Consider the following 14,616-nt stretch of genomic DNA (forward strand, 5'->3'; position numbering starts at 1 on the left):
TTCATTTTCTGGTGAACCTATTAATCATTTCTATGATCTAGAATGAAACACAATTTTCCTTTTCACACAAGTGTAGCGAATTGGTCAAAAGGTGTGAAACTGCATACTATAAAGCAACCCAAAAAAGTTAAAGTAATGCAGAACATATTCAGGAATGTCCTGTGTCATGACAAAGAGACACAGGGGCAAGGAGAGAAAGGGAGGGATGGGCTAAAAGTTTAACTCTTTCCTTTAGAGGAGAGTAGTCCACAATTAGTTTCTGCTTACTAATCACTCAACACAATATATAAGGAGTCCCAAAAAGAAGCATCTATGGACAGACAACTTCCACCTCTGGGGTAAGACACTTGTTATTTTTACATCCATTTACTGAGTTCAGGCACATAGATACAACTCATAACACTTTGTGCAATTTGTCCACTATTATGGACAACATTTTTTTGATTGAGTTTGGAAAGACTGCCAATGTTATACAATTAATTGTTGTCTCATTACTGAAATTCTATTTTGGGATGACAAACCTTTGTTTACTATTAGATTCTAAATGGGGTAAACAAAAACACAGGTGTGTGCAATATCGCGTAATCAGCACTGGACAGCGGTGCCACTAGTATTGTTGGCCATTTATCTTATGTCTGAATGCGGTATCATTCCTTTTCTTAATCAAATGAAAAAATAAATCCTCAAATTAACCTAAATTAAAGTGAGCAGAAAGACAATGTTTATCACATTTTCTGACATTGTTGAAATTATCAGTGCAGTCAAAACATTGGCATAGGACAATTTTGTTATATGAATATCGGCTGTTGTTGTTGGCCATTTTCTTATCGGTGCATCCCTACTAGGTAAAATTGAAATGTAATGGGAGTTATAGCAATGACATGTAAATATTGTATACAATGTTCTGGTTGTGCTTTTTGTGTATAAACTACTAAAAAACTCAAAACAAATATATTTTACAGCACCAACTAAGAGTCAATTTCATCTAGGAGAGGACAAACAGGTAAGACATAGTTTGATGCTATATACTAATGTATTCTGCTCAAAGCCTAAGGACCATCAGTATAACTACTACTGTAATTGTATAATATGAATGATGATATTGTTTTATTTAGTATACACCATTTGAAGTGATAATTGGTCGCAGTTGAATTGAATTGAACTTTGAATTAATGAGAAAAGAAGGAATAGATTTTGTAACAGTGATATATTTTTTCCCAGTAAACCGCCACCATGAGTACGGACGCGGAGATGGCCCAATATGGCAAGGCCGCCATTTACCTCCGTAAGCCTGAGAGGGAGAGGCTTGAGGCCCAGGCTGCACCATTTGATGCTAAGAATGCCTGCTACGTGCCTGATCCCAAGGATTTGTACCTTAAGGGTATGGTTGTTAAAAGAGACGGTGGGAAATGTGATGTGAAAGTCCTTATCCTTGACGAGGTAAGATGATACTTAGCGCGGAATGAAAGAAACATTTAGTGGATGTTGCTGTACATGTTTGTGTTATTCATTTAGTGTAGGCTTCATGTTTGTTATTGACGTTTTTCAGGTAAAAACCTTCAAAGAAGAAGACATTTCACCCATGAACCCTCCTAAGTTTGACAAGATTGAGGACATGGCCATGATGACCTACCTCAATGAAGCCTCTGTCCTGTATAACCTCAAAGAGCGTTATGCAGCATGGATGATCTACGTAAGAAAATGATGAGCCACCTTAAGGAGGCAAAATACACCCTCCGAAAATGTACCATACTTGGGCTCTAAAATCAAAATTTGTCTTTACTCTGCTTATATGCAGACCTACTCTGGGCTCTTCTGTGCCACGGTGAACCCCTACAAGTGGCTCCCTGTGTATGACATGGAAGTGGTCAACGCCTACAGAGGGAAGAAGCGTATGGAAGCTCCACCCCACATCTTCTCCGTCTCTGACAACGCCTTTCAGTTCATGTTGACTGGTATGGACGCTCACTGATAGATGGCTGAAGTCATATATAGATGGATGGATGCATTCTTAGTTGCTACTCGTATCACTTCTGACGCATTTATTTGTCAATTTACTTTCAGATAAGGAGAACCAGTCTGTCCTAATCACGTAAGTTTGAGACTTTAATTGAGTGTATATTTTGTATTATCTGACTTCTATATATGTATATAAATATGAAGACAAAATGCTTAATGACTTAAGATGCTTGACAATACTTATTTTAGTTAATGCACACTAAATCATATTTTTTATCATCTCATAAACTAGTGGAGAATCTGGTGCTGGAAAGACTGTCAACACCAAGCGTGTCATCCAGTACTTTGCCACCATTGCTGTGTCTGGAGGTGAGAAGAAGAAGGAACATGTTCCTGGTAAAATGCAGGTATGACCAAACATTTACCATAGAAAGTGCATGCAACGTCAATGAGACTGTTAGTGTATTACTTGTTATTACTCATTCAGCAACTTGATAGGTTATGGATTTAGTTTTGGATGATTGATGATCAGTCTGAATGACCAATGTTTTGTCTCCCTTCAGGGTTCCCTTGAGGATCAGATCATTGCAGCTAACCCTCTACTGGAGTCCTACGGTAATGCCAAGACAGTGAGGAATGACAACTCATCTCGCTTTGTAAGTTTGGAGGGAAAATATTCATTTTCACATTTTTCACTAACTTAGAAATCAATAGGATGCGTTGAAAAAGCCCTCTCTATGACCTCTTTCAGGGTAAATTCATTAGGATTCACTTCCACATGAACGGAAAACTGGCTAGTGCTGACATTGAGACCTGTAAGTTGGTTTGAATTACTTCCCAGATGATCCTTTGAATACATGTTGGTGTCCATTCACTTGAGACTCAAACTGTTCTCATGTTTTTATATCCTTTCAACCACGTTTCTCACAGACCTGCTGGAGAAGTCTAGAGTGAGCTTCCAGCTGCCTGATGAGAGAGGCTACCACATCTTCTACCAGATGATGACCAACCACAAACCTGAGCTTGTTGGTGAGGCACTGCAGGGATTAAAGAAACAATATGTTCTGAATGACATTTACTCTTTTGTCCACTCATTGAGGGTTCTTCCTTTGACATAACATGTACACATGCCTTTGTTGATAGTCATTTTAGTTTTGTGTCTCCACAGAAATGTCGCTTATCACCACCAACCCCTATGACTACCCCATGATCAGCCAGGGTCAGATCACTGTGGCCAGTATTGATGACACAGTTGAGCTTGATGCCACCGATGTAAGTCACTAAAAGGGTTCAACTTGAAAATATAATAACATATAAACTTTAACTTCACATATTTAACTTTACATACTTTACATATAAACTTTCTTTCCCCATCCAGGATGCTATTGACATCTTGGGCTTCACCGCTGAAGAGAAGATGAGCATCTACAAGTTTACCGGTGCTGTCATGCACCACGGCAACATGCACTTCAAGCAGAAGCAGCGTGAGGAGCAGGCTGAACCAGATGGCACAGATGGTAAGACACACTATTTCTATCAAAGTTCTAAAGAGCATGCATTTAACTATATTCCTGTGATAAATTTTGCACTCTGATGCTCATTGCTCATTTCTCTCCCCAGTGGCTGATAAAATCGGTTACCTTCTGGGTCTGAACTCAGCTGACATGCTGAAAGCCCTGTGCTACCCCAGAGTGAAGGTCGGCAATGAGTTTGTGACCAAGGGTCAGACAGTGCCTCAGGTAACAATAGACTTGAGAGCAGTCATTTTATAATGATACTGTTTCTTTAGACTTGTGGAGTTTTTGTAAAAAGATATTTAATCACTTTGCATTGAATTAATAAGTTAATAACATTTGTGTAAGACAGTGAAAGTAACTGCTAGCATTGATGTTACACAGGTGAACAACTCAGTGATGGCTCTGGCCAAGTCCATCTATGAGAGGATGTTCTTGTGGATGGTCATCCGCATCAACCAGATGTTGGACACCAAGCAGCCAAGGAACTACTACATCGGTGTGCTTGACATTGCTGGTTTTGAGATCTTTGACGTGAGTTTGAGATCCTTATGGCAATATTTGACAAATTATTAGAAATACATAAAAAATGTATCAAATGGTTCCTTTGGTGCTTCCTTAAACTATACAGATAGTGTCTACTTTATTTCAATGATTTGATTCATAGGAACACAAATCAAGTGCAAATAAAGTAAAAAATGCATTTGGTATGGTGGGATGACGCAATAAATTTCTGCCAAACTTTGCAAATCGACAGTACAACAGCATGGAGCAGCTGTGCATCAACTTCACCAATGAAAAGCTGCAACAGTTCTTCAACCACACCATGTTCGTCCTGGAGCAAGAGGAGTACAAGAAGGAGGGCATTGTCTGGGCTTTCATTGACTTTGGCATGGACTTGGCTGCCTGCATTGAGCTTATTGAGAAGGTGAGGTGTCTGTAAAAACTGTGGATGTTTCATACCTGGCAAGGATACAAGGTTTTTCATACATGTAGATACATTAAACTGACATGTTCTTATCATATCACAGTGCTTAATATATGTCTTATTCAATTATACCGTTTCAGCCCACGCTTATACACAGTATATTTGACTGATCAAAGTATATTTCTACACAGCCAATGGGTATCTTCTCCATCCTTGAAGAGGAGTGCATGTTCCCCAAGGCTTCAGACACTTCCTTCAAGAACAAGCTGTATGACCAGCATCTTGGAAAAAACAAGGCATTTGAGAAGCCTAAACCAGCCAAGGGCAAGGCCGAGGCCCACTTCTCCCTGGTCCACTATGCTGGTACAGTGGACTACAATGTCACTGGCTGGCTGGACAAGAACAAGGATCCCCTGAACGAGTCTGTGCTTCAGCTGTATGGAAAGTCCTCAGCCAAACTGTTGGCCACGCTCTACGTTGCTGCTCCAGCTGAGGGTTAGTATGGTTGAATTAGATTACAAACACAAAGGTTTATACATTGAACATATTAACATGATTTGTTAATTAATTAACAATATTGTTCAAGCAACAAGACACAGTCATGTGTTATGCTGTCTAACTCCCGACTCTCCTATGACAGATACCTCAAAGAAAGGAGGCAAGAAGAAGGGAGGTTCCATGCAGACTGTGTCCTCTCAGTTCAGAGTGAGTTAGGTTTTTTTTATATAATTTGTGATATGCTGTGATTGTACTCTAATATTAGTGAAGATTTTTGCTTTATTGTGAATAATATCTGAGCGTAACATAAATGCTTTATAACAACTTTACAGGAGAACTTGGGCAAGCTGATGACCAACTTGAGGAGCACCCACCCTCATTTTGTGCGTTGTCTGATCCCCAATGAGTCTAAGACTCCAGGTATAACATATTGTTTCATGGATTACTTCTCAGTAGTCATTATTACCTTAAACATAGAATACGTTCATTCTATTATTATTTCTATAAATAAGTTCCACAAAGTAAAAAGCTGACCCCAAATCTTTCATCCAGGTTTGATGGAGAACCACCTGGTCATCCACCAGCTGAGGTGTAACGGTGTGCTGGAGGGTATTAGGATTTGCACTAAGGGCTTCCCCAGCAGAATCATCTATGCTGACTTCAAGCAGAGGTAGTCTTACACACAAATGCAACAAAGATATGGTAGATGGATAAAAACATTAGCCTGGCTTTCAGCCCAACTTAGCTCCGCCCACAAAAAAAGGGTCGGGAACTTGGGTCTGGAGGGGCTCGTATTGGGGACAAACTATATAAAACGAGGAGCTGAGCGGACCAATGAAATTGCCAGGGCGGACTTTATACGATGATGGACAAATGATAAACAGTAACGTAATCAACAACGTCACGAAAGAGCGCATGGGTTGAATTTGTTTTCAACAAACAACATATGACGTTGCTCTGATTGGTTGTAGGTCTATCCAACTGAGCGAAGAGGCATTTGTTTTACGAGTTCGGTTGAAACACGCCCCATTGTCACAGCCCAACGGAGAGTTATCAGACTCAAATTCTGACTAGAATTATGAGTATGACAACGTCAAGCTATAAAAACATAGCAAATAATAAACACATTTTCTCCCTATTCAGATACAAGGTATTGAATGCCGGTGTAATCCCCGAAGGCCAGTTCATGGACAACAAGAAGGCGTCTGAGAAGTTGCTTGGGTCCATTGATATTAACCATGATGAGTACAAGTTTGGACACACCAAGGTAACATACCATACACTAATGATGATGGAATACTGGCAACTCATGTTTGTGACCTACAGAGGTTATTAAATATCTAATGTATCTGTTTCGAGAGCAATCCAACAATCTTAATAATTAACAACATATGAGAAATGTACTGTATTATCCATATTTGATCCTAATGTCATACATAACCTTTGCTTTCTATTTAGATGGCAATGTGTTTTCACCAGAAGTGTTTACTTCAGTTTTGTTTTATACTTGTGTCTCAGGTGTTCTTCAAAGCTGGTCTGCTTGGTGTCCTGGAGGAGATGAGAGATGAGAAGCTTGCTCATCTGGTAACCATGACACAGGCTCTTGCCCGGGGATACCTGATGAGGAAGGAGTTTACCAAGATGATGGAAAGGAGGTGAGATGGAAATGATAAAAGGATGGATTCAAGTATTTGCATTCAAATATTGCTTTTAGAGATGGATTCATTTTGTTTCACCAAGAAGCTATTGTTGGAATCATGATGTGGACTTGTGAATTTTGGAATGATGGATATCTTGGGCTTGATTGAATGATAGACTTTACATGTAGGAATGGGTTATAGTAATGACTTTACATTGCATAATCTGCATCGGGCTAAACTATCTCTTTTTGTCCATGCCTCTCTTTTTCTTATTATCAGAGAGTCTGTCTTCACCATCCAGTACAACATCCGCTCGTTCATGAATGTGAAACATTGGCCATGGATGAAGGTCTACTACAAGATCAAGCCTCTCCTGCAGAGTGCTGAGACTGAGAAGGAGCTGGCCAACATGAAAGAGGACTATGGGAAGTGCAAAGCTGCTCTTGAAAAGGCTGAAGCTCGCAAGAAGGAGCTGGAGGAAAAGATGGTGTCCCTCCTGCAAGAGAAGAATGACTTGTCTCTCCAAGTTGCATCAGTGAGTGAGCCAGACACACACACCCACACGCAAACACACACACACACACCTCATTAAGGTCTAACAAACCTCTGTTATTCTCAGGAATCAGAGAATCTGAATGACGCTGAGGAGAGATGTGAGGGTCTGATCAAGAGCAAGATCCAGCTGGAGGCCAAACTCAAAGAGACAACTGAGAGGCTGGAAGATGAAGAGGAGATGAATGCTGAGCTGACTGCCAAGAAGAGGAAGCTGGAGGATGAGTGTTCTGAGCTGAAAAAGGACATTGATGATCTGGAGCTTACCCTGGCCAAAGTGGAGAAGGAGAAGCATGCCACAGAGAACAAGGTATCAACATCTCACCACTTTCCGAGCAGTAGTTTGTTAAAAACACCAAACATTAGCTATAACTTGAGCTAACTTTGTCTTTGTCTGCAGGTTAAAAACCTGACAGAGGAGATGGCATCTCAAGATGAAAGTGTTGCCAAGCTGACCAAGGAGAAGAAGGCCCTGCAAGAGGCCCACCAGCAGACACTGGATGACCTGCAGGCAGAGGAGGACAAAGTCAACACTCTGACCAAGGCCAAGACCAAGCTGGAACAGCAAGTTGATGACGTGAGTCAAGTTATGTTTTCTGTCTTTTTATCCAACTTTGCCTCTATTGGTAATGAATTTAATAGGTTTGGGGATTCAGTATGACGTCTGACTACACTATAATAATATAAGGTGTTATGAATGAGCTGTTAACATCAAAGCTTAAGTATGAGAAACGCGTTTTGTCCTCCAGCTTGAAGGTTCTCTGGAGCAAGAGAAGAAGCTCCGTATGGACCTGGAGAGAGGCAAGAGAAAGCTGGAGGGAGACCTGAAACTGGCCCAGGAGTCCATCATGGACCTGGAGAACGACAAGCAGCAGTCTGATGAAAAGATCAAGAAGTAAGTATTGTATAATCATTAGACTTTCTTGACATTATATGGATTTCATTCACTCCAGCAATCATTAAAACCAATTTTGACTTCCACATAATTGTTTCGATGTCCAATGTTCAAACCCATTTGTGGGTCAATGCATTTAACATTTCTTACTTCAACTTAGAGGAATGCAATAATAAAGACCTATGACACTGACTTTTGTTTCTAAATATACTATTCAGATAACATAGATTACATCGCTGAATATCTTAATCATTAGGCATAGAAAGGCATTGTTATGAAAAATGGTGGATGTGCTTTACAATGTAATCTCCACTCAATGACAAAAAAACGAAAACTGACATGGATTCATTTGTGCACAAAAGGAAGGACTTTGAGACCAGCCAGCTCCTCAGCAAGATTGAGGATGAGCAGTCTCTGGGTGCCCAACTGCAGAAGAAAATCAAGGAGCTCCAGGTGCGTTGTAGTTACTAAACCCCAGACAGGTCGTATTTCCTGTTTTGGGATGGATGAAATGTGACTTGCTTGTACTTAAAATCCATGTTGTCTATTAAGTCATTTTCTGCTCATATTTAGGCCATTATTTGGAGACTTTGATGCAAAACAATGTTTTTTCTATTGTAGGCTCGTATTGAAGAGCTGGAAGAGGAGATTGAGGCTGAGCGCGCTGCCAGGGCCAAGGTGGAGAAGCAGAGGGCCGATCTGTCCAGGGAACTCGAGGAGATCAGCGAGAGGCTGGAGGAGGCCGGAGGCGCCACAGCTGCTCAGATTGAGATGAACAAGAAGCGAGAGGCTGAGTTCCAGAAACTGAGACGTGACCTGGAGGAGTCCACCCTGCAGCATGAGGCCACAGCCTCAGCCCTGAGGAAGAAGCAGGCTGACAGTGTGGCAGAGCTGGGAGAGCAGATCGACAACCTGCAGCGCGTCAAGCAGAAGCTGGAGAAAGAGAAGAGTGAGTTCAAGATGGAGATTGACGACCTCTCCTCCAACATGGAAGCAGTTGCTAAGGCCAAGGTATGAATCAAAGCAGAAAGATATAAGCATTTCAATCATTTATAAATAGATTCATGTAGAGTGTAACATTGTGTTTGTTGCACAGGGCAATCTGGAGAAGATGTGCCGTACCCTTGAGGACCAGCTCAGTGAGATCAAGACCAAGAACGATGAGAATGTTCGCCAGCTCAACGACATCGGTGGACAGAAAGCCAGACTCCTCACTGAGAATGGTAAAAAAAAAATTATACCAGACACGATTGATGTGTTCAAAAGTCTACATGCAGAAATATGTTCCACAAGGTGTATATTGAAAATAACCAAGTATAATCAAGAAACAGACCTAACAAAGAGCTTTCTTAATTCCACATAGGTGAGTTTTCTCGCCAGATGGAGGAGAAGGAGGCCCTAGTGTCCCAGCTGACCAGGGGAAAGCAGGCCTACACCCAGCAGATTGAGGAGCTCAAGAGGCTTGTTGAGGAGGAGGTCAAGGTAAAATAACTAAAGAAGCCCCATGTTGCCTAACTATGACAGTTTTACAGTACAGAAGTTATCAAATACTTTTTTAGTCCATTACTATATCACCCATGTCTCCTAATATTTTCCTCTCAGGCTAAGAACGCACTGGCCCATGGTGTCCAATCTGCCCGCCACGACTGTGACCTGCTGAGGGAACAGTTTGAGGAGGAACAGGAGGCCAAGGCAGAGCTGCAGCGCGGCATGTCCAAGGCCAACTCTGAGGTGGCTCAGTGGAGAACCAAGTACGAGACTGATGCCATCCAGAGGACAGAGGAGCTGGAGGAGGCCAAGTAAGTCCAAAAGATAGTCATTCATAGTACCCCAATATAACATTATTGTCAACCACTCCAAGCTAGCAATCAGTACAGAACATATTTGCAATGTCATGATTTCTGTCAATAGGAAGAAGCTGGCTCAGCGTCTTCAGGAAGCTGAAGAGACCATTGAGGCCACCAACTCCAAGTGTGCCTCTCTGGAGAAGACCAAGCAGAGGCTGCAGGGAGAAGTGGAGGACCTCATGATTGATGTTGAGAGAGCCAATGCCCTGGCTGCCAACCTGGACAAGAAGCAGAGGAACTTTGACAAGGTGAAAAATATTGTGCCAGTTCAAGGTTTTGATGTAACTGTACGTGTGGAACATGGGGATATTAATGTTTAATTGAATACATATATACATAAATGCATACATTGCAAGACTTATTTGGGATGTGCCTACTTGCCTAGATGGACCAAAATCTGCAATTGGGGCTTAAGAACTCTATTGTCATGCTCATGTCGTTGTCATGTGCTTCTTCCTAGGTTCTTGCAGAGTGGAAGCAGAAGTTTGAGGAGGGCCAGGCTGAGCTGGAGGGAGCTCAGAAGGAGGCTCGTTCTCTCAGCACAGAGCTCTTCAAGATGAAGAACTCCTATGAGGAGGCTCTTGACCAGCTGGAGACTCTGAAGAGAGAGAACAAGAACTTGCAACGTGAGTTACAAAGTTGTGTGTGGTGCTTTCCCACATGTTAAGTACATCTGACTATACATTTTGGAATGAAACTATGTTTCTTTTTCAAATCACAGAGGAGATCTCTGACCTGACCGAGCAGATCGGAGAGACTGGCAAGAGCATCCATGAGCTGGAGAAGGCCAAGAAGACAGTGGAGACAGAGAAGTCTGAGATCCAGACGGCTCTGGAGGAGGCTGAGGTAAAAACTCTCCAAAATTCCCAGAAAAGAATAAACCCTCTTGGAATCACCACAACTAAGATTGACATTTGCAAATATTTTCATTCATTCAGGGAACTCTGGAGCATGAGGAATCCAAGATTCTTCGTGTGCAGCTGGAGCTGAACCAGATCAAGGGTGAGGTGGACAGGAAGTTGGCAGAGAAGGATGAGGAGATGGAGCAGATCAAGAGGAACAGCCAGAGAGTGCTGGACTCCATGCAGAGCACCCTGGACTCTGAGGTGCGCAGCAGGAATGACGCCCTGAGGATCAAGAAGAAGATGGAGGGAGACCTGAATGAGATGGAGATCCAGCTGAGCCATGCTAACCGCCAGGCTGCTGAGTCCCAAAAGCAGCTGAGGAACGTTCAAGCGCAACTCAAGGTACCGTGAATATTGGCAATAGTGATGCGTATACTGCAGGTAATTACATTACCAATGACTTCAGACCATTACTACAGATCTAGACTCAAAATAAGAAAATGGGGGCTCAAATGTCCATCTTGGATCATATTTGTTTTGGTTTGGATAACATGGGTGCATGAATATAGAAGGGCAAGGAATAATATCATCCTTACAAAGAGCATGTATTTTCAGTACAAACAGTACTGCTGAAGCAGTATAAGCCATACTGTACACAGCAGCATCTCATCATTCCTCTCTACACTCTTCTGTGTTTCTAGGATGCCCAGTTGCACCTGGATGATGCCGTCCGTGCCGCAGAGGACATGAAGGAACAGGCTGCCATGGTGGAACGTAGAAACGGTCTGATGGTGGCAGAGATTGAAGAGCTGAGAGCAGGTCTGGAGCAGACAGAGAGAGGCCGCAAAGTGGCTGAGCAGGAGCTGGTGGACGCCAGCGAGAGAGTGGGACTGCTGCATTCCCAGGTGCGGACACATAAAGACAAGTAGATAAATAACTTGCACAGCAAAGGTTTTGTTTTGCTATATCCAAGTGTGCTCTCTTTCCAGAACACCAGCCTGTTGAACACCAAGAAGAAGCTTGAGGCTGACCTGGTCCAGGTGCAGGGAGAGGTGGACGATATTGTCCAGGAGGCCAGGAACGCTGAGGAGAAGGCCAAGAAGGCCATCACTGATGTGAGTTTGGATAACTAAGTATCCCAGAACAGTCACTATTGAGTATGCTACTTTACCTGCACTGTCTTTAAGGGCACATCAAGTCATGTAACCATACCAGGTCATGTAACCTGGTATGATATATTATGTGTGCGTACGGCTCCTCAGTTCAACCAAGCTGCATTCTGTTGCTGCAGGCGGCCATGATGGCAGAGGAGCTGAAGAAGGAGCAGGACACCAGCTCTCACCTTGAGAGGATGAAGAAGAACCTGGAGGTGACAGTCAAGGACCTGCAGCACCGTCTGGATGAGGCAGAGAACCTGGCCATGAAGGGCGGCAAGAAGCAGCTCCAGAAACTGGAGTCCAGGGTAAGTTTGCAAAAGTTGAAAATAAATCCCTGTTGCCTTGAGAAAGGTCAAATATTTGTAAGCCCCTTTTCCCCAGTTGTAATGCTGTTCAAACGGACCTTTTAGCATGGGAGTGATGGACTCACCATGAGCTACGGTTCTCGCTGCAGGTGCGTGAGCTGGAGACTGAGGTGGAGGCTGAACAGAGGAGAGGTGTAGATGCAGTCAAGGGAGTCCGCAAATATGAGCGCAGAGTCAAGGAGCTGACATACCAGGTAACAACGCAGTCAAAATCATCATTTGTTGATACAACAGTTCATGTTGACACATCTCATTCTAATTGACCTTATTATCTGCTTCAGACTGAGGAGGATAAAAAGAATGTAACCAGACTTCAGGACCTGGTGGACAAACTGCAGCTTAAAGTGAAGGCTTACAAGAGACAAGCTGAGGAGGCGGTAAGTCTAATGCTAAATTGACCCTTGCTTATGCAAAATAAAGCTTTCCTAGCTTTCAGTGTATACATATATGGCTTTACCAATGGTATTGTTCTTGTCAAAATGATCACTACAGCAAGCACTTACAAAATTTGTAAGAAATGTTTTTCAAATTAATTTATTCCAGGAGGAACAGGCCAACTCCCACATGTCCAAGTTCAGGAAGGTTCAGCATGAGCTGGAGGAGGCTGAGGAGCGTGCCGACATCGCTGAATCTCAAGTCAACAAGCTCAGAACCAAGAGTCGTGATGCTGGAAAGGTAAAGATCTGCTGTCACACCAAGGAATAAAATGCAGTATATTGTTTTGTCAGACCATTTGTAAATAGAATACAATAATTCCCTATTTTTGTCTTTCTCACAATCAGGCAAAAGAAGCGGAATAGACACTAACCTGAACAAGACCCTGTGAATCATTGCTGTGTTTCATAAAATATGTACATAGTGGTATTTTGAGGATTTTTGAAAATAAAACAAAACATCTACACAATGACATGGCTTGTGGGTTTGTTGTAGGAGGCACAAATGTCGTCTCAGGTTGCACAACTTTGTCCATAGAAATTCAATTCTATGGTCAATAAAGCATATACAAAATGTCTGCATCCAAATTAAGTTTGAAAACACATGGCATGTGTAGTCTTTGAAATAGATTCTTCCATGTTCCTGAATATAGTATTTATAAGAAAGTGAGATTTTTAGAGCTACTGTGGCCGGATTAAAGGTGCTATAGCTGAAAGTCTAAAGATATTTGTTTCAGTAAATTATGTTTGAAAAAGTGGGTCCATTAGTGACCAAGAGTGAGTAAAAGATCATGCGGCTAATCTCCTCTACTCTTCACACCTAGACAATCACTTGGTCAAAACTCCTTGCCGGGTAAGGATAAAATCACCAAATGTCATCCAATGTGACAAAACTAATTTCACAACACTCACATGCTAAATATACATAACTCTATAAATGTCATTACATCAAACCTAAATATTATTCCTTAATGCATCCCTAAGACTAGGAAGGTAGTAAACTTTTTAATTAAAATTGACATCACATGCAAACAATCAGTTCAAAACAAACTGATGGCATGAGTGAAACTCTGTCTCTCAGTCATGCTTAAATACATGAGTTGGACAGCACAGATATAGAATGCACAGAATTGCTTCCTTAACGGGTCTTCAGTGGTCAGTACACTGATACACTAGAGTAGTCAGCAGCTGAGGTGGTGGTTAATTACGTTGAAGTCCCAGTTCGTACATGATTTGCCTCACAGTCTCCTAACTGTCTGGGCTGTGTGCCATAATCTGCTCAGAGAGAGGCTTCGCTGCATGTACACAGAAAATCTGCCTTACTGTTAGTGACCGCAAGGGATACACAATATACCGATGAAATAATTCAAATTCATTTAATATTGCATCTTGACTAAATGTGAGCCTAACATTGGCCATTCATCTGATGTTATACCTGAACAAGAAAAGTCAGCTCTCTTGATATTTGATATTGATTCGATATTGCATCTGGATACTGGCCACTCATTTCATATTCCATCTGGAGAAAGTGTCCGCATTCTGGACACTGGCCATTAATTTGATACTATATCAGGAGAAAATATCAGCCTTCTGGACACTGGCCATTAATTTGATATTATATCTAGACAATAATGTCAGCCTTCTGGACACTGGCTAATCAAGCTCACAGGATAGCCCCAGTTACGTATTTATCAACTACCTTGGCGTCCAGGCAACATTTTGTTCTGCGTTGATCTAACATAACTTGTTGGACACAGTGCTTTGGGCAGCACAGTGGCTCAGTGGTTAGGACTGTCGCCTCACAGCACGAAGGTCCTTGATTCAAAACCCGGTGGCTTCCAGGTCTTTTCTGTGTGGAGTTTACATGTTCTCCCCGTGCCTGCGTGGGTTTCCTCCAGGTACTCCGGTTTCCCCCTCCATCATAAAGACATGCATTGTATGAATGTGATTGAATGTTGGTAACGAATGTTGGTGGTGGTTGG

General features: G+C 42.2%; 2 protein-coding genes across 2 annotated transcripts in view; one reads left to right on the plus strand and one right to left on the minus strand.

The window, feature by feature from the left end:
- LOC146261087 (muscleblind-like protein 2a) overlaps positions 1-14,616 on the minus strand; it is a 133,421-nt gene that overhangs the window by 49,933 nt on the left and 68,872 nt on the right. The gene's annotated exons all lie outside the window — the stretch shown is intronic.
- LOC146261088 (myosin heavy chain, fast skeletal muscle-like) lies at positions 1,234-13,056 on the plus strand. Its single transcript, XM_084667601.1, has 39 exons — positions 1,234-1,440; positions 1,550-1,693; positions 1,799-1,955; positions 2,065-2,092; positions 2,252-2,366; positions 2,523-2,615; positions 2,711-2,774; positions 2,890-2,988; positions 3,128-3,231; positions 3,338-3,476; positions 3,580-3,698; positions 3,858-4,007; positions 4,231-4,401; positions 4,593-4,896; positions 5,042-5,106; positions 5,232-5,319; positions 5,452-5,569; positions 6,043-6,166; positions 6,418-6,554; positions 6,819-7,074; positions 7,159-7,401; positions 7,492-7,668; positions 7,841-7,986; positions 8,349-8,439; positions 8,608-8,997; positions 9,083-9,209; positions 9,350-9,468; positions 9,589-9,785; positions 9,898-10,081; positions 10,294-10,459; positions 10,555-10,679; positions 10,772-11,080; positions 11,380-11,583; positions 11,668-11,793; positions 11,970-12,140; positions 12,290-12,394; positions 12,482-12,577; positions 12,744-12,875; positions 12,983-13,056. Exons 1-39 carry the CDS (start codon positions 1,234-1,236, stop codon positions 12,998-13,000), a joined length of 5,808 nt encoding a protein of 1,935 aa, XP_084523727.1. The 3' UTR covers positions 13,001-13,056.

This window comes from Hypomesus nipponensis, chromosome 12 (assembly GCF_054491055.1).
Source record: "Hypomesus nipponensis isolate SF chromosome 12, ASM5449105v1, whole genome shotgun sequence".
NCBI lineage: Eukaryota > Metazoa > Chordata > Actinopteri > Osmeriformes > Osmeridae > Hypomesus > Hypomesus nipponensis.

Coding starts and splice junctions, on each gene's coding strand:
- LOC146261088 (XM_084667601.1), top strand. CDS start 1,234: ATGAGTACGGACGCGGAGATGGCCCAATATGGCAAGGCCGCCATTTAC. Junction 1,956..2,064: donor CTTTCAGTTCATGTTGACTG/GTATGGACGCTC, acceptor ATTTACTTTCAG/ATAAGGAGAACCAGTCTGTC. Junction 12,578..12,743: donor AGAGACAAGCTGAGGAGGCG/GTAAGTCTAATG, acceptor AATTTATTCCAG/GAGGAACAGGCCAACTCCCA.